This window comes from Prionailurus bengalensis, chromosome X (genome assembly GCF_016509475.1).
Source record: "Prionailurus bengalensis isolate Pbe53 chromosome X, Fcat_Pben_1.1_paternal_pri, whole genome shotgun sequence".
NCBI classification, from domain to species: Eukaryota; Metazoa; Chordata; class Mammalia; order Carnivora; family Felidae; genus Prionailurus; species Prionailurus bengalensis.
The window spans coordinates 5,229,366-5,248,418 of NC_057361.1; the positions used below are offsets into that span (position 1 = coordinate 5,229,366).

The following is a 19,053-nucleotide window of genomic DNA, read 5'->3' on the forward strand; positions in this document are numbered from 1 at the left end:
AAGGGGGCAAAGTGCCACTAGACTTGAAGGCTGGAGGGTAGTCCTCTGTGGCTTGATGTTGTGCCTTATGAGCCCATGGGGGCAGGGTCCTGCCCCTGAAGCTTTGCTGGGCAGGGATTGGGCCCCACCTCTGTGCTGGCTCTGCGCCTCAGTCTCCCGCCAGAGGCTCCCTGGGGCTGGACCCCTGTGCCCACTGCGCTCTGTCTGGGATCTCCATGGTGGGCCCTCTCCCATGGCTCTAAGGCAGGGAGGACTGGCCTATGAGAGGTGAGGGTGCGTCTACACTTGCCCTTATTCTCTGGGCTTCTGATGAGACGGGCAGGCCTCCTGTGACCTCTCTGAGATGCCTCAGGGGTCACACTTCCATTGTCTTGGGACAATAGTCCTGGCTTCTCTTTATAAGGCTGACAACAGCCTCATCAGATGACTGGTTTAGCCACCTCTTCCAGTTCTGTTCCCAAGAGGCTGTCATTCTTTTCAATAAGGACAGGCTGAGAAAGTCCCAAAGTTTTAAGTTCTACCTTGCCTTTGATAAGCAATTCCATCTTTAAGTCATTTCTCTCTTCTTGCATTTTCTATAAGCAGTCAAGAGAAACCAGACTGCTCCTTCAACGCTCTGCTTGGAATGAGGACTCATCAAGTATTCATTTTCATCACTTCCAAGTTCAACCTTCCAGAAAACGCTGGGACAAGAACACAGTTCAGGCAGGTTCTTTGCTCCCTCATAGCAAGGAGGGCCTTGCTCCTACAGCGTTTGAGGACATGTCCTTGTTTCTTTCCGAGACCTCATCAGAATGGCTGTGCCACGCACAGTCCTACCGATTCTGTTTCCAGCACCTTAGGGATTCATTACGAATATGGCGGCTCTCTCTCCAGCTCTTCTCGTTCTTTTCCGCGTCCTCTTCAGAATCACCTTTAAAGGTCCATTCATGGCAATGGGGGCTCTTTCTAGCATGTACCTCTAGTGTCCCCCAGCCTCCGTCTGCTACCCGGTTCCAAAGCTGCTTCTGAATGTGTAGATATGTGTTACAGAAGCACCCCACTTTCCTGTGTTGGTCCATTTGGGAGCTACAGACCGGGTAGCTTATAGACAACAGACATCGATTTCTCACATTTCTGGTGGCCGGGACGTCCAAGATCAAGGTGGAGTCAGTGCGTGCTGAGAGCCTCCTTCTTGCTGTGACAGGGAGGGAGCATGACCTAGCTGTGCAGGCTCTCTTTTATTAGGGCACTGATCCCAGGTGGGAGGGTTCTACCTTCATCACCTGTTCACCTCCCAAAGGTCCACCTCCTGGCACTATCACGTCAGGGATTCAGCATTCACTGTCTGAACTGGAGTGGGGGGGGGGGGGCTACAAACGTTCAGACCATAGCACTGAGTTAAATCACTGTGGACATAAGATGCAGAACACTATGGAAATCCAACGCTAAGGGAATCTTTGGACCACATAACTGGTTAACGGAGGTTCACAGAAAATAATCTATCAGCACAGATATCAAATCAAAGAGTAAACTAAAAGCAACTAAAAGCGCACTTAACTAATGAAAGTTAACTATGAGTCATTGCACAAAAGCAAATTTATAGAACGAAGCTAATGGTAAAGAGGTGTAAAATTAAATGCCACAAGGTGGCAAAACTGGGTAGTAATGCATCTCCTGAGATATTATAGATTTAGGTGAGCACACTGTGCGTGAACACAGATGATAAGTAAGAAGTGAAAGCAATACATAAGCAAAGGTGAATTGTACTCCCCAGAAAGAAAGCGGTGACACTTCAAATTTGACAACAGACTCATACGGACATGTCAACCGGTCACGTGTGTGGCTGAGTGCCTTATTTGTTTAACATTTACTGAATTTTGGCTTTAACCAACATGCACACAGGGCTTTACTGCTGCAACACCCTTTTCCATGCTTCATTCCATGTGCTCTCCATGGTGACACATATGGACTTCTCACCTCCATTCCACAGTTGGACAAACTGAGGCTCCAACATAATTAGCCCCAGAGGACACTGCCAGGAAATGGCAGACCGGGATGGAAACACTGGGAGATGCACATAAAACATGCAATACTTCAGGTGGGCCTGCGTGCGCCCACGCGGGCAACACTTTTACACAGGCACCCGCTCCGTAATGAGAACTGGCAGTCAGCTGGCGGATAATAAGGAGCCCAGCATTAACAACAACAACAACAACAACAAACACAAAAAAAGCCCTAGTTGGTGAGGGAATGAATAGTTACTGATAAAATGGGTGGGAGATGCAACATGGTAGGGCGTCTGGGGGGGGGCGGGGCTCAGTCGGGTAAGCGTGCAACTCTTCTTTCAGCTCAGGTCGTGATCTCATGCTTTGTAGGATCAAGCCCCTCATCGGGCTCTGTGCTGACAGCACAGAGCCTGCTTGGCATCCCTCTCCCTCTCTCCCTGCCTCTGTCTCTCTCACAATAAGTAAATCAACTTAAAAACCTAGGAAGCAAACCCAAGGCTGTGTTCAGACCCAGGTATACAAGACCCCCAGGAGACCAGCTGTGCACCGTGGGGCTGGTTGCCCTCCTGGCTTTGGGAGGCCTCGTGGCTCCCTGTCTCCCCATCTCCCCATGAGGGAAGTGGAAAAGCTGTCTCTGAGCTTCCTTCTCTCCTTCCCCGTGGCTCTACGTGGTCAGAAGGGCCACCCTGCACGTGGCACTTCGCAGAGCATTCCACCACTGGCCTCTTTGCTACCCAGACCACGTGAGCTGGTCACGTCCCCACCCAGAAGGGAGCGGGCTTTCTTCCCCCTCCACGAGTCTTCTCCTCTCCTCGTGTAGTCTCTGCTGGTCCTACTCCGGAACCAAATGCTTCCCAAGTATTCCAGGCACGGATATCAGACATTTCACAGTCACCGTCTACCATCGAGGAAATATCTATCCTTCCTATTTTCCGTTCTGAAAAAGGTTAGAGTGTTCAGCTAAACATTTAAAACGCTTCTCGTAGAACCTAGGATAAATGTTAATTATTCAATTATTCTCCTTACAAGATATTACACATTTGTGTCAACTATTTCTCTTCTGTTCAATGAACTCAAGTAATTACACCAATTCTCTGAATAGTTATTATCCAAAACAAAGGAAATTGAAAAAAAAATCATGTTTACTTACTGCAATAGTTGCTGTTGCTACTGTAACAAATTACCACAAACTGAGAGCCTTAAAATAACACATATCAGTTCCTCATGCTGTTGAGTGATCGGCATCTCTCCTGGAGCTAAAAGTGAGCTGGGACTGGCCCTCACTCCTTCTGGGAGGCTGCAGGGGGAGTGTTCCCTGCTCATCCACATACTGGCAGAGTTCTGTTGCATAGGCTGCTGGACAGGAGTCCCCTTGTGCCTTGATGGCTGTCGGAGGGGAGCGGCCAAGGCGCCCTCTATGTGTGTGCTCTATTTCCAAGAGGGCTCTAAGGCTCAGAACGAGCAATGGTGCCTGGCGTCCGGGAAAGATCTCCATCTGGAAGGACTCACAGACTTATTAGTTGGGATCCACCCAGATAATCTGGTGTCATCTCCCCATTTCTAGATCTTTACCTCAATTGTATTTATAAGATTCTTTTTGCCACGTGAGGTGACACATTCACAAGTGCCGGAGATTAGAGTGTGGACATCTTTGGGGGCCATTATTCAGCCAACCACACTGCCACATAAAAGGAATTGAGAGACAGGGAGCTTGGGTGGCCGAGTCGGTTAAGCGTCTGACTCTTGATTTTGGCTTAGGTCATGATCTCGTGGTTGGTGAGTTCGAGCCCCGTGTCAGGCTCTGCCTGCTTGGGATTCTCTCTCTCCCCTCTCTGCCCTTCTCCCGCTTGTACTCTCTCTCTCTCTCTCTCAAAATAAGTAAACTTAAGAAAATTAAAAAAAAAAAAGAAGTAATTCAGAGGAGGATAATTTTATCCACCATATGATAATCTACACGTAGTCATGTAGAATGTTGGAGACCTTGGCTGTATTCCCAGCAGGGCCATGGACCAACTAAGTTATTTTGTTTTTTAATTTTTTTTTATGTTTATTTATTTTTGAGAGAGAGACAGAGTGTGAGCAGCGGAGGAGCAGAGAGAGAGGGAGACACATAAACCAAAGGAGGCTCCGGGCTCTGAGCTGTCAGTACAGAGCCCAACGCAGGGCTCGAACTCGGGAACGGCAAGATCATGACCTGAGGTGAAGTCGGAAGCTTAACTGAATGAGCCACCCCGGTGCCCCAGCTAAGTTATTTTGTAAAGGTCACTCTACATGGAGGACCCAGACTCTTTGTTCTTTCATCGTAAACGAGGCCACTGTGACAGATGCCTCTGCAGTTCGTTTACGTATTCATGCATAGTCACTCACTGAGCCGTGCCAGGTGCTGGGACTATGAGAGTGGAGAAAACAGAGCAGCTCTTGGCCATGCAGAGCTTACATTCTAGTGAAGAGAGACTGACAGTAAAAATGAGGTCATAAAGCAGGAAAATCCGCAGCGGGTGAACAGGGATAAAGAAGGTAGGACGGGAGACAGGAAACACCAGGGCTCCGCCAGTGAGGACAGGGTAGGCAAAGGACAGATGCAATGAGGAGGAAGCGAGTGGAATGAAGTCCACCTGTTTTATGACACAGCCACTGCAGTCCTCCTCCCGTGCAAACCAGAAGAGGTCTTCTAACACACTGACAGCCTCCTGTACCTGTACTGGCATCAGCACGTTGTGACAATTCACGTGTGCACTGACCAGTTTCTCCCTTTATACTTTGCAAGTCTCCATGAGATTACAGAAAAATGTCTAAGATAGAAAGACTATTAATTTATAAGCGAGAGACTAGCACAGTCAGCACAGCAAGTAAAAATATTCTAATCTATTAAGTCACAAAGTAATTTCGCTTGTCAGTTCAACATTTCATTAGGTATTTCAAATTATATCATTCACCCAGTAAAACTCGAACAGTATGATTCGATGGTAAAAATCAATGCATTTATCATGTAATTCAGGCGGAACTTTTACCAGTCGCTCCAAATCCATTGCCCACTGCTGGAACCAAACACACATCCTCCATCATGTCATCCAGAGCTGGCCATGATTCCCACAAAGGGGGAAGGAAAGAAAAAAACGGCCCAGCTTCTGCAAGAAAAGTGCACTCTTTCCAATTTACAAATATTTGATGTATTACCTTAGCAAGCACGCTGTTATTTGCAACTTTAGCCAAAGTATTTCCCGGAGATAATAAATCCACCAGTGAGCAACTTTCCAATGCGTTTGCGTAGAAAAGCATGAAAACAAAATGGGAGAATCCAATGGGACATGAGACTGAAAAGCCAAGAGACCTGGGGTCCAGAGGGCATTCCCGCTGGCAGGTCATGCAAAATCTCTCCACCCCTTTCTCCTCCGTGAAAGAAGAATAAAAGAGCAGTCATCACGTCTGTCTTCCCTGATGTACAGGAGGCCTGGGAAGGACCGAATAAGGCAACGTGTGGACGAAGTCTTACGTGAACTGGAAGCTACCAGCTACGTCATTTCAAGGTACTGAGTACAGCTACCCTGCTCAGCTGCACCCAAGTGACGCTGTGTGACACCCAGGGACACTGGTCAATCGATCCCCAAACACATGATTTGTTGAGTGTGCATCATCTATCAGGTGTGGTGTGAAACCTGGATCTACAGAACGTGGTGATGCTCACTGCTGGAAGAAGTATTTAAATCAGTACTCGCCGAATTCCTCAAATGTTGAGATGCGGCTGTGTTACCTTAATAAGGTCCTCCCGGGAGGGAAACTTTGAGACCAGGTAATTTTGTCTGGTTTTCATGTTGGTGATAGATACGTGCAGTCGGTTGTGGGCCAGCTCATGAGCATTGGCAGGGAGAATCAAGTCCATTCCGCTTCTAAAGAAGAAAAAGTGACTCGCGTCACTCACCTTGAATTATTGAACGCCTTGTAAATATTTTAGGAGAGAGGATTCTGTGCTGAGCCTGCCACGGTTTACACAGAGTGTCCTCCACCCTGCGTCTTCACAGGCTTTGGGGGAAATGTTCTATACACAGAGGTATACCTCAATCGGGCCATGAAATCATAGCCGGGTGTGAGTGCCCCAAAAGACTGCCTTCGGATTTCTTCGGCAAACTTGTAGGTAAACTCATTACATTCCTGGAAAAGAAAATGAATAGGTGACCCTGTGATTTCCAAGGAACAATAACGACAACAATTCCTTCTTTTTCCAGAATGCTGTGGCCATCACACAAGGAACCCTGGACCCTACACCCTGTAAACCCAACCCTTAGAGTCTGGGGGCCCCTTTCCTTCACAGGTACGTGAATCCCCATTTGACCTGGCTCTCACCCATCGTTCTTAGTCCCCAGGCAGGCTCTGTGTTTTCCAAAATCCCATCTTTTTGTTTTTTGTTTCCCCCCCTTCTTTTCTTTTCAAACGAGTTCAAATGGCTTCAGCCACATCTGGGGAATCCTTGAAGTCTCAATTCTGATGCTCATTTAGGACCCATTCTGCTACACGTTTTTCCAACACAACTGACCTCCTCTCCCATCCCAACTCTATGGCCTCTGGGAACAGTCTGACTGCGACAGTACTGATTATTTTTTTTTTTTTAAATGTTTTTTTTCAACGTTTATTTATTTTTCGGACAGAGAGAGACAGAGCATGAACGGGGGAGGGGCAGAGAGAGAGGGAGACACAGAATCAGAAACAGGCTCCAGGCTCTGAGCCATCAGCCCAGAGCCCGACGCGGGGCTCGAACCCGCGGACCGCGAGATCGTGACCTGGCTGAAGTCGGACGCTTAACCGACTGCGCCACCCAGGCGCCCCACGACAGTACTGATTATTAATGATACCGTGAACGACCAAGAGGGGAGTCATGATCACTGCCGTTTGTCTTTCGAGTCCAGTCTCGGGCATTGGTATTTGTTTGTAACAGTCTCTGAGGGGCACGGAGTTGGGGAGCGGGGTGCGTCTAATGTGCTGGTATCCACGGATGCAGTGTCTGTCAGCTCATGCTCACATAACCCTGCAAGATGGATATAATCACCCCACTTGACAGGTAAGAAGACTGAGGCTTGGAAAGATTAAGCTTCCTTCTCAGTTTTTTCAGCAAAAATCCTCTAGAGTTGGATTTGAAACCAGGTCTATCTTTCCTTTATTAATTCATACATTAAGCAACCTAGATGGGGTCCGAGGCACTGGGACTCAGCCAAAATGAGACACAAAGATCCCTTGCCCTTATGAGACATAGCGGTGCCTCAGTGCGTGGGGCCCAGAGCACTGTGAGAGCGCCGTGAAGGCGTGAGAAGCAGAATGAAGCCTCTCATCCCCAAAGATGTCCACATTCTGGTCCCTGCACCGTGTGCATGTTTCCTCACGGAGCAAAGCAATCTTGCGGATGTGGTTAAAGGTTTTGAGATGGGACCTTATCCCGGATTGCCTAGGTGAGGCCAGTATAATCACAAGGATCCCTGTAAGTGAAAGAGGCTGTCAGGAGTATCAGCCTTAGAGAGATCTGAAGGTGCCGTGCTTAAGGTGAAAGAGCGAGGGAGGCGCTGTGACCCCAGAGATGCAGGCTGCTTCTAGAAACCGTAAAAGGCAAGGAAACCGATTCTCTTCTGGAGCCTCCCAAGGGAGCGCAGCCCTGCTGATGATCTGATTTTGTCCAGCGAGACCTTTCCAGAATTATGACCTCCAGAACTCGAAGGGAATAAATGTGTGCTGTTTTAAGCCACTAAAACATTTTATCGTAGCAGCCAGAAGAAAAGTAATACAGTGAGCGTTAACGAGAGCCTCCCACAGCGTGTGACATGCGTAGGAGCTGGACAGGAGATGGGAATAGATGGGGAAGACAGAGACATCTGTGAGCACAGGCCAGCAAGGGACACTGACCTGAAGGTCATCATCAGTGAGCCGTGTGAGGACTAAGTCACCTGGGGCCTTGGGAAGCATGCTTAGAAATCTGGATCCTATGCTGAGTCAAAAGAGAGACGGGAGTGGCGGGTGGGTGGGTGGGTGGGGGGAAGGTCGAGGGAATAAGAGAATCAGAGTTGTGTTTGGGTAAAATCACCAGAAGTGCTGTGAGGTGGGTGGTCTGTCGGCAGTGGGAGTGGATGCGGGCCGCCATCAGGAAGCCCCCCCCCCCCCCCCCCCCCCCCCCCCCCCCCCCCCCCCCCCCCCCCCCCCCCCCCCCCCCCCCCCCCCCCCCCCCCCCCCCCCCCCCCCCGCGAGAGACCGCCCCCCAAGTGTGTGCTGCTTCCACTAAGCTGGACGGCCCACTAACCTCCTTTCTTATGTTAATTTTAGTTACACACACCCCTGATCACAATGGAAACTTATTAAGGAATGGACTTTGTGTGCTAACACTGTGCCTGGCAAACTGTGAGGGCTGAGGAAAGGCTTGAAGCACTGAGCTCTTACATATCAACATCTAAATTTGCCTGCCACCTAAAATACACCCAGCATCAGGTGCTTCTCTTAATTATACATGCATACGCTCTGAACTAGATTAATTACTCACGTATTTGTCACAACACCACACAGCTCGAGGAACCGTCAGCAAGAGCTGAGCTAACACGGATGTGACTAAGTACAAAACAGTGTGCTAAAAAACTCAAAGCGATCCTACAGGTGGTGTATTTCAAGTGTTGAAAAGAAGAGAAATAAAATAACCTTAAACCACATGGCTGAAAATTTATGTTGAAAAAGGAGAAATGCGGATGCTCTAGGTTAATACAGAGAATCATTCTCCACCTTCCAGTGTGAACGCCCAATAAGTCCTACCCCTTTACCAACCTACCAACCAACCCAATCACAGCAACACAACTAGACGATAAGATGGGTTTCCAATTCATTGAAAAAACATGGAACAGGTAATCTAGCTTCAATATGATATCAAATCTTGAATCCAGATAAATCGTCACTATCTGATCACAGAATTTCAGGTAAGTGCCAGTATTATGGCAGAATTTCCAAATCACGTTAATTCTAAATCACACTTAATACATTTCTTTTTCTTAATGTTCACTTTTGAGAGAGAGCGAAAGAAAGCGAGCAGGGGAGGTGCAGAGAGAGAGAGGGACACAGAGGGTTCAAAGCAGGCTCTGCGTGGACAGCACAGAGCCCGACACGGGGCTCAAACTCATGAACCGTGAGCTCATGACCTGAGCTGAAGGTGGACACTCAACAGACTGAGCCACCCAGGACCCCACAATTAAAACATTTCAAAATCTAAGGATTCAAAATCAAGCCTACTCAATTCCATAGCTGGGGGTTTGCCCCACCTACAGAAAAGATGGCCTAGGGAGGAGGAAACAATCTCTTAGTAGACCCCTGCCTCAAAAAGTTCTGGAATAGAACTACTTTGCAATCCAAACCATAGGATTCTGCCAACTTAGGGGGTGTTCACACCTTAGTTATATGTTCACTGCCTTCAGGTTCTCATTCTGTGCCATGTATACAGTTTTCCATCACCTTCCTAGTTACCAATAAAGCAACCATAGAAAGACGGGAAGACAAGAAGTGTTATTTCCAAATAGCCTCATATCCAGTTTTTGTGCCTTAAGAAGCTTGTCATCGATTTGAGAACAAGATTTTGGGTGTTTAAAATTTCGTAGTTTTGAAATTTTAAACGTGACTTAAATTTATTCTTGGGCATGAATGTGTTAATTATTATTTGATTACCGCTTAAAGCCACTAGAGTACGTAAGGAAGGAATGAATGTGATATTCTCCACCTACAAAGACCGCTCTCACAGTCAGCAGATGCATGATTGCTGTCCAGAAGCAGAAAACACATTTTTACCACATAGAATGCATTAAGTGAAATGCCTAATGGAAGCTTATTTTCATTACTTCTGAATAAATCGCTTGAAATTCATGGCGTCTGACTGAGAATGAAAAACAAATAAAACCCCTGTATCATTCCACTTAATAGAAATTATTGGCCCACGTTTTCATTTATACACCTGTTTGTCAATAGGAGCGAACAAAGCGTTATCGGCCACATGCTCAGGGCCTTGAAAACAGGCCCTGTGTTCTCATGATCAGATAAGACAAATATTGTTTGCTTGAAAGAAACTGAGCTGGAATCTTAAGACTAAATACTCAAGAGTAAAAAAAAAAAAAAGGCATTTTGTTTCCTTGTCTCACTGTCACCCCAAATAATCCTTCCCGTATCTAGAGCACAGATCCCTAATAATTAAATTTTTAAAGAAAAGTCTTAACGTTTTCTGTTACCCAGGCAAAGGATTATTTCTCTGTAGTTAACTTAGCACAGCTAACGTTCATCTCTGTGGTTCGGTCTTAATTTCCTGACAAGGAACACAGCCTAGTTACCACTTAATTACCTCTATTCTTTCTGGTGCTGTTAGTAGGACGGTAGCAACCAAGGATCCCGCAGAAGCCCCTGCAAAGGCCTTGACATCCTTCAGGAGCTTTCGGCCATGTCTGTAAAGTGCCGATGCTGCCCCCAAGTGGTAAATCCCCAGAAACCCGCATGCTGCAAAGGACAGGTTGATGTGCTTCATTCGAGCTGTGAAATTGACGAAACAAAAGACGAAAATGCTGTAAACTGGTATAGCTTATTCCACATGGCTTGAGTCTTAGGATAGTCATCATTCCAAGGCTTTCTTTAAATATACAATTCTCTGTGCTAAGCACAGTATTTTCAATTAAAGTCTAATTAAATACTCAAAATTTTCAGGAGAACTTTTTCCCCTTTCCCCTTGACTCAATATAGTTTTATTAATGAAAAAAATGACACCATTCCATATTTATTCATCACATATATTATGCAATGTACAAGTACTCGGCAAGAAACGTCAAATTACAACCGGCAAGGCTTTTTTTTTTTTTTTTGACCTTTGTACTTTTGAGACAGGGCTGCTATAGTGAAAGGTAAAATCAGCATATACTAGCAAATTCCTAAGGAAGGAAGGGTGCATGTGTTCTTTGCAAATGCATCACTACATTTCAAAAGTCCCCCTTCCCATTGCCCCACATTTCCATTGCAAGCATCCATATATTCAAAACAAAACAAAACCAAAAAAAAACACTGATGCCCACGACTATTCCATAAGGCAATGAGCGATTATTCATTAATGCCATATATTTTCATCACCAAGTTTCTCAAGACGAACTAAGGTCATGACTGGCAAGGGCAACTGAAGGCTCCAAGATATGTGAAGCGCACCCGTTCCTTGATGGCTTGTTATAAAGTGAACGATAGAAGTGTTCCGTGAAGGCTCAGTGCACCTGGCATCACCACGTGGATGAAATCAAGCAGCCACAACGCTGCTCACCTGGAGGACTCTCATTCTGCCCCCCCACCCCCCGCCACGACTCCGGGGCCTTCGAATGAGGCACCTGGCCTGGGCCTCGAATTTAGGAACCTGAGACCACCCTTGTGGGCGGGAGGAGGCTCAGCCTAACCGCAGTCGAGCCCCGGGGTTGGTTTACTATCTGCAAAGTGGAGTGGGGGCACTCCGTATCGGGGAGGCCGGCCGGCGCAGGCCCTGCTTCCGTCTGCTGCCAGGGGGCGGTGGCGTGGGGATCGCCGCCACACCAGACAGGGTTCTGGGGCCCAGCTCCGACCCACCCACCCGGGGGAGCGACCTCCAGGGGCTGGAACCCGCCCCGCGCCCTCCCTGAGCTCCGCCCTACCAATGCAGGCCTGAGGCACTTCCATGTTGAGCGGCCCCCTTAACCGGAAGGCGGGGCCTGGCCGTCACTCAACAAGGCCCCGCCCATCAGGGCTGGCCCACGCTCGCGGCGCGCCTGCCCAGGAAGGTCTCGTGAAGGGGTCGGGGCGGAGCTACGCGCGCGACGCTCCGAAGCCGACAGGCTGACGCAGGCCTCCCCCCGCCTCCCCGCCTCCCGCGGCCCCGCCCACGCTATTTAAACCACTGGACTCAACATGGCGGCGCGCACTCGGACGCTTGACCCGGGCGTCCCCGGACGCGGGTAAGCGGCGACACTTTCGTCCCCAGTCCTGCTGTCTCCCATACGTAGCGATGCGTTGTAGTCCCTCTGCGCTTTTTAGCTGACCCCTCGCTTGCGAGCTCACTGACCCTGAACGACCCTCAGGCGCTACGCACCGGAAGTGCTTGGCCCTCTTCGCGGCTGTCTCCCGGAAGTGGTTTTCCTCCTTTTCTCCCCCTTCCCCTTTAGGGGCGGTCCTGCTGGCCCAAAGGGCGGGGTCCACGGGCGGCGTTGTGGCCGGACGCCTGGCTGCTCTTCAGCGCCCCTCTCTACTTGTTCCGTAGGCATTATTGGAAAGGCCGGACTGTGGCTTGGGGCAGCGTGCACAGCCTCAGGCTCCTTAGGCTTTGTGACCTTGCGCGGGTTGCCTCACCCCCGTGAACTACTCCGCTGAGAAACCTGCAAAGTGGGATGCTGACGTGCAAGCTGGTGCTAAACCGTACCGGCCTTCAATAGACGGCCTCTGTTTCGTTTGCTGGCTCCGGATAGACTTGAGACCTGGTGGCCAAGCCCGCTGGCATCCCCTGTGAGCCAGCTTCTCGGTCTAATCTGAGAATAAGCGAGGCTGGAATTCCTGGAGGAAGGTTCTCCAGGTTCCCTTTGTCGAAGGACAGATTTACCCTGACCGCAGCTACTATAGGAGAATCTGAAACATGTGCCAGTGTCTTGGCCCGAAAGTGAAGGGTGGGGGTGGGGGGCTCCCCAAATGGCCTTCACGTTGGGCTTTTTCTTCCTCCGGCACTGGGGATGCCAGGACCTGAGCCCACAGCGCTAGCTGTAAGCCAGAGAGCCCCGGATGTGAGGAGTGCGCAGATTTTGGTGTTCGTGCTCCTGAATAGCCTTCTGAGAGCGAGCGGGGGTCCTGAAGACACCCTAACGTCTAAGCCTAGTGCGACTCCGTTAGGTGAGGAGGCTTTCACTGCCCTTAGAGTTTCGGGAAGGGAAGGTGAAGTGTACGTCGAGTCGAGGAAATCGGGGAGGACGAGCTCTCCCTTCTCTCTTCCTTGCACCGCCCCGTAAGCGTGGTGGAGGGTGGTCCTGCCAGGAGAGCATCCTCCAGGAAGCGTCCTAGGAAGGAGGGCTCCCGGGCCTCCTATCGGGTGTCCTGAAGCAGCGTCTGCCTTTTAAGAGCCCCCTGCTCCCCCCTCCCCCCATTGCTATGCACCCCGAAGCTTGTGAAACCCTGGTGTAGCTGGTGGGGTGATCTGGCTCCAGGTGACCTGGTAGCATTGCCGGTTCCCGGAGAGACAAAGTCCCCAGAGCCAGAGGCTGGGGCGGTCGGTGAGACGGCAGCTCTTGCCTGTGTGTGAGCACTGTCGGCAGACTGATTCAGAGCGTGCTGAAAACTCGGTCACTGGGCAGCCTGGATGAGCAGCGTGACCACGGGAGCCTTCGCTTAAAGGAAACCTGAGATCCCACGCTGGTACCACACCTGCTGGTGAGTGAGATTGCTCGCCATTTGAGTGTCATGGCAAACGCGTTCCAAAAGCTGCATAATTTAATTCTTACCGTTTTAGTGCTCGCTTCGGCAGGACATGTACTAATTCTTACCGTTTTAAACTGTCTTAAAAACTAGTCTCTCCTTTTTCTCTTCTACCCCATGGTATATTCTCATGCAGCTGATTCGAATAGCTCCCCAATCATGGGCGCCTGGGGGGCTCAGTTGGTTAAGTGTCGGACTCCTGCTATGGCTCAGGTTTTGATCTCGTGTTTCGTGAGCTCAAGCCCTGCATTGGGCTCTGTGCTGACAGTGCGGAGCCTGCTTGGGATTCTCTCTCTCTCTCTCTCTCTCTCTCTCTCTCTCTCTCTCTCTCTTTCTCTCTCTAAATAGATAAACTTAGGGGCGCCTGGGTGGCGCAGTTGGTTAAGCGTCCGATTCAGCCAGGTCACGATCTCGCGGTCCGTGAGTTCGAGCCCCGCGTCAGGCTCTGGGCTGATGGCTCAGAGCCTGGAGCCTGTTTCCGATTCTGTGTCTCCCTCTCTCTCTGCCCCTCCCCCGTTCATGCTCTGTCTCTCTCTGTCCCAAAAATAAATAAACGTTGAAAAAAAAAATAGATAAACTTGAAAAAAAAAATTCAGCTCCCCAAGGTAAGGAACAATATGAGACCCATTCACATTTGTTTTCATAATTTAAAGGCCAGCCATTAACACTCGGTGCATCATCAGTAAGTATGTGTTTTGGGTTGTTGCATTTAAGTGAATTACTCGTGTGAATATATAGTAACTTAATTGCCCTTTAAGAACATTTTTTTACCAGTTCGTTTGCTTCTTTTTGCTTCTCTATTTTCCTTCGTAATTTAGTTTTGAACTGGTTTATTGAGCCATTCATCAAACATTCGTCAAGCATGCCTTGTGTTATAGATACTGTGCTGGTACAGGGCTTCCAGAGTGGAGCAGAATGGAGTTCTCCCTCATCAGAAATGCCGGTCGTACGGACAGGGAGGCGGTTGATTTATAATTACAGAGACCTGATTCTGTGCAGGCATGTGAACGCCGAGCTGCAGGGAAGGAAACGCTGCCCTCGGAGAGACCGCCCACGGGAGCACCTGGCAGGAAAGCCCAGGTGGAGACCTGCCTCTCCTTTCCCTGTGCCCAGCGTCCTCCCTCGGCATTTTATCAACTGTGCCATAAAGACGGAGAAAGGGACAGGGTAAGGGGTACTTGTCACACCTCTGCCCCCAGGACAGGACGTCATCTCAGTATTTCTGAGTCTACCCTCTTCTTCCAGTCCACTCTCCGGTCGTAGGCTCTGGCTCTGGAGTTCTGTCTTGTCCAGTAAGAGAGCGGACGCAGGCTTGAACTGCAAAAGAGGGTAATGTCCAGGAGGAGACAAGAGCCCTGAGGAAGGGTCCTGGCTTTGTTTCGATTGTTATTTTTACAAGCGTGATGGACGTGCACAAAGAGACGATGAGACCGTGAACATTAACTCATGGGCGTGGGGGAAAGGAGGTCTTGAAGGTCTGCGGTGTTAGGGGTTTGGGTCAATACAAAACAAAATCCTGGTGCCGGGCAGGTGGTTGTTAATGGCAGTCGTAAGACGCCCTGTCTCTTGGTCTTAGCCGGCCTAGAGGGTGAGACAAATCGAGCATGCTGCCTCAGGGCCAACAAGGCACCTGACTTTTGCTAATTAGCTCCGCTCCGGGCAACCTCGTCTAAAGTCCTCTTTACCTATCGTGGTCCTTTCTTCCTGTGAAGCATATTCTCATGCAGCTGATTTGAAAGCTCAGCAATCGTGGGCACCTGGGGGACTCAGTTGGTTAAGTGTCTGACTCTTGCTGTGGCTCAGGTTTTGATCTCATGTTTCGTGAGCTCAAGCCCTGCATTGGGCTCTGTGCTGACAGTGCAGAGCCTGCTTGGGATATTCTCTCTCTCTCTCTCTCTCTCTCTCTCTCTCTCTCTCTCTCTCTCTCTCTCTCAGTAAATAGATAAACTTAAAAAAAAAAAAACCCAGCTTTCTGCTGTTGTACTAAGTTGGGGGGCACTTCTGCCCTGACTACTTATTTTGATTAACTCACCTTGGAAGCCTTCATCCTGAGGCTTCCTGTCCCTATACCTTTTCTGTCCTGGGGGCCCTTTGCCTTATTTGCCTCATCTCGCCTGCCTGATCTTGCAAGCCTTCATCCTGAGGCTTCTGGTTCCTATAGGCCTTGTTAACTCATGGCTGCAAGCTCCGGGACCTTCTGAGCTCTTTCCCACACTCTCCGTGTACTGTGATGTCATTTTCCCATCTTGGCATCTTACCGCATGTTAATACCTCTGTGGGACTGGCTCTCGTTGCCTGGCAACAGCCTTGTCCTCTCTCCTTTTTGGTAACTCATCACCCCTGTCAACCTCCTCCCAGAATCTTGCACACTGTTACTGATTTCAGGGCAGTGTGGCCACACTGTTGGAGTGCATAGCAGTGCCCTTTCCACGGGGGCGTCAGGTCCTAACGGTAGATGATGTCGGCACACCTTCCATGCCTCGTGGAAGCGTCCCCTTGTTTAGAGAGCACCGCAGAATTCAGAGAAGGGCACTTTTGTAGTCATGGCGCAGAACGTTCCGTCCGAACCCAGGGAGGGACACTGGATCCCTTTCCAGGGATCCCTTTCTCTGAGGAAGGACGTGAAGTCATCGATGAATGGCAGAGGGAGCCAGCCCTCACGTAAACGTGACTTCAGGGGAACCAGGGCTGAGGAAGACACACCCAGGGGTAGGCGTGACGGCATTTCCTGAGCCCGTGGGTGCAGCAGTGACCGTCTGTGGGTCACTCCCCCATGGCACTCACCCTTTTCTCTTTGCTTTCTTGAGGTACTTAGAACTCACTTTCTACGTCCTGCAAACAAGACAGTGTCACTAACAGATGTACTTCTGCCATTGCATCTGTTTTCTCTTTACTGGAAATTTGCGGGAAAAACTAATGCCTTGAAAGAGCACTGGGCGAATCCTTTCTAAATGGGAGAATATTGTTCCAAAAACTATTTGAATTATATGTGTAATATATGCGTATTCTTTCTTTTGCATGTATATAACAAAAGGCCTTTCTTTGACACCATAAGAACACAAAGTAGACATTCTTAAGTGTGATTTATTTATGATTGGATGCATCTAACAATATATACGTTCTTCTAAACATGGCATAGAAATTAAATATCAAGTTATCTGTATGGCATAGAAATTAAATATCAAGTTTCTATGAAAGACGTTTTTAAAATGTAACACTTGTTTATAAGCTTCATTTTATTTAATTAAAATTTTGGGGGGGGGGGCGCCTGGGTGGCTCAGTCGGTTAAGCGTCTGACTTTAGGTTAGGTTGTGACCTCGCCGTCCATGAGTTCAAGCCCCGTGTCTGGCTCTGGGATGACAGCTCAGAGTCTGCAGCCTGCTTTGGATTCTGTGTCTCCCTCTCTCTGCCTCTCCCCACCTGCTGTCTCTCAAAAATGAATAAACATTAAAAAAATTAAAAAAAAAATTTAAGCTTCCTTCTAGTTTAACACATTCCCAATATGTTATACATTTGCATTGACAAATAGGGATGGTGAAGATTCTCCAAGTGTTTCTACTATTGAGTCGGAATTAATTAGACTACTTGTGGTTGATATTCTACATAAGCAGAAGATAGAGCAGGAGAGGTTTGAAAATTTGCATACTTAAAAATATATTTTGTTGCAAAGAGGTTTCAATCTTTGATACGGAAGTGGTGGAATTGGGGCACCAAATGCATTACCGAGTCCTAATTTAAAAAAAAAAAGATTTTTGGGAGACCGCAAGCAGGAAGGGGCACAGAAAGGGAGACAGAGGATTCGAAGTGGGCTTGAATTCAGAAACCTCGAGATGATGACCCGAGCCAAACTTGGTTGCTCAACGGACTGAGCCACCCAGGCGCCCCAAGGTTACAAATACCTTGGAAAGCCCAATGAAACAAGATCTGTGTTTGCTGCCCCCTATACTTTGTTGCGAAACAGCTCTACCCTTGACTGACCACAGTCGTGGTCCACAGTTCGTACAGGTGGATGGATGGATAGCATCCTTCTTACTGGCCTTCAAATGGTTTACTTACAGTGGAGATCATTAGGGAAATAACGTCAGTGTCAAATAAATGAAATTGTTGAATGATAAGCAGAATGTCCGCGTTCGTGACTTCAGCTTCATTAATTTTAACAAAATGCTGTATTTTAATGCAGACCGCTGTGTTTATTATTGCTGCTGTTAGCAAAAGAAGCACCCTAATTGCTAGAACATCCAATTATCTAATCACCTCATTTCAAGAGGACAAACTAAGGATTTCAGTCTCTTTTGGTTTTGCAAAATGCCTGCTTTTCCTGAGCATCTACTTCATTTATTGACCTCCCTTGACATGCTGGTCCTTCATAAACACCGTCTCGTATAAATTTTACAACAATGGGGAAAGGGAAAACACATATAATGGGTGGAAATTTAGAAAGAAAACCATTTTCCCATATCCACACAGACACAGAGATTATCAGCCGAGATCCCCGTCAGACCAAAACACCCCTGGTACACAGATCTGTCCTACACGGTTGGAAAAACGAATTAGTAAGTGCTCACCTACAAAAATGAATGAATAACATAGTAAGCTCTCATTAGGTGCTGAGGATTGTGCTGTTTGGCAACCAAAGGTTTCAGAACCTTGTTTCCTCCTTCAGTTCTCTGGCCGGAATTTGTAACTGGTGTTTGTATTTAGATACTTAAAACTTTACTGAAAAATGGTAGAAGTCTTTAATGTGACCTATAGATTTGTGTATGGCATTTAGAGAACTTGTTTATATCTGGCAAAGAAGAAAAAAAAAAAGCCAGTCTAGCAAGTAATTAAAGCTGCCCTTTCTCCATGTATCAATGACAGTAGTAACTCTTTCTGGTTACTTTTCCTGGAAGCTGTGTCACAAAGTAGGTTATTATAAAAAGAACATAATTTCCAGTAGGAGCGATGTGTGTCAGTGAGCAAGGTCTTAACTCAGAGAAATCATGTAGGTGATCATTTATCTTTATGCCTTTGTTCTTTGTTTTTTTTTAATGTTTATTTATTTTTGAGACAGAGAGAGAGGGAGACACGGAATGTGAAGCAGGCTCCAGGCTCTGAGCTGTCAGCACAGAGCCCGACGCGGGGCTCGAACTCACGGACCGTGAGATCGTGACCTGAGCTGAAGTCGGAAGCTTAACCAACTGAGCCACCCAGGCGCCCCTATGCCTTTGTTCTTTGAATAAACTTTATTTAGTGTTTGGTATATGACAAGGACTGCGCTAGGGATTAGGGGGAAAACTCTTAAGATAAACTTTCTGCCTTTAGTTTACTGTTTTTTAAATTTTTTTTTCTCTTGCTGGAATGTCCTTGCACATTTTTTTTTCTATTTTATTAAGCTCTATTTATTCTTCAAGGCCTAATTCAGGTGCTGCTGCCTCATTATATTGTTCAGTATTCACCATACCCTCCTCTTTGTTGGTCCACGAGGTGTTGCCATACCCTTTAAAAGTTTTTAGTTCAGTAGAGATGTAGTTGCTTCCACTGCGTTCAGAGTTCATTGGTAGGAAAGACTGGTGCTTCTTGCTTTTGCTGGCATCTAGTAAGTATAGACTAGTAAGTATAAGAGTTG

General features: G+C 48.0%; 1 protein-coding gene and 1 long non-coding RNA gene across 5 annotated transcripts in view; one reads left to right on the plus strand and one right to left on the minus strand.

The window, feature by feature from the left end:
* The window catches only part of PNPLA4 (patatin like phospholipase domain containing 4), a 33,497-nt gene extending 21,396 nt beyond the window's left edge, over positions 1–12,101 (minus strand). For 3 of the 4 annotated variants that reach the window (XM_043570789.1, XM_043570787.1, XM_043570785.1), the window contains exons 1-4: positions 11,645–11,751; positions 10,330–10,514; positions 6,043–6,137; positions 5,740–5,875 (exon numbers count right to left, since the gene is read on the minus strand). In XM_043570789.1, coding sequence (XP_043426724.1) covers positions 5,740–5,875; positions 6,043–6,137; positions 10,330–10,514; positions 11,645–11,669 — 441 coding nt within the window. In that variant the 5' untranslated portion in view covers positions 11,670–11,751. Of the gene's footprint in view, positions 1–5,739; positions 5,876–6,042; positions 6,138–10,329; positions 10,515–11,644; positions 11,752–11,988 lie in introns of those variants that run through there. The other variant, XM_043570786.1, reaches the window with a different exon arrangement.
* Positions 12,102–12,348: 247 nt separating this feature from the next.
* Positions 12,349–19,053, plus strand: part of LOC122477601 — a 309,990-nt gene continuing 303,285 nt past the window's right edge. Inside the window, exon 1 of the long non-coding RNA XR_006295734.1 lies at positions 12,349–13,400. This is a non-coding gene — a long non-coding RNA (uncharacterized LOC122477601). The remainder of the gene's footprint in view (positions 13,401–19,053) is intronic.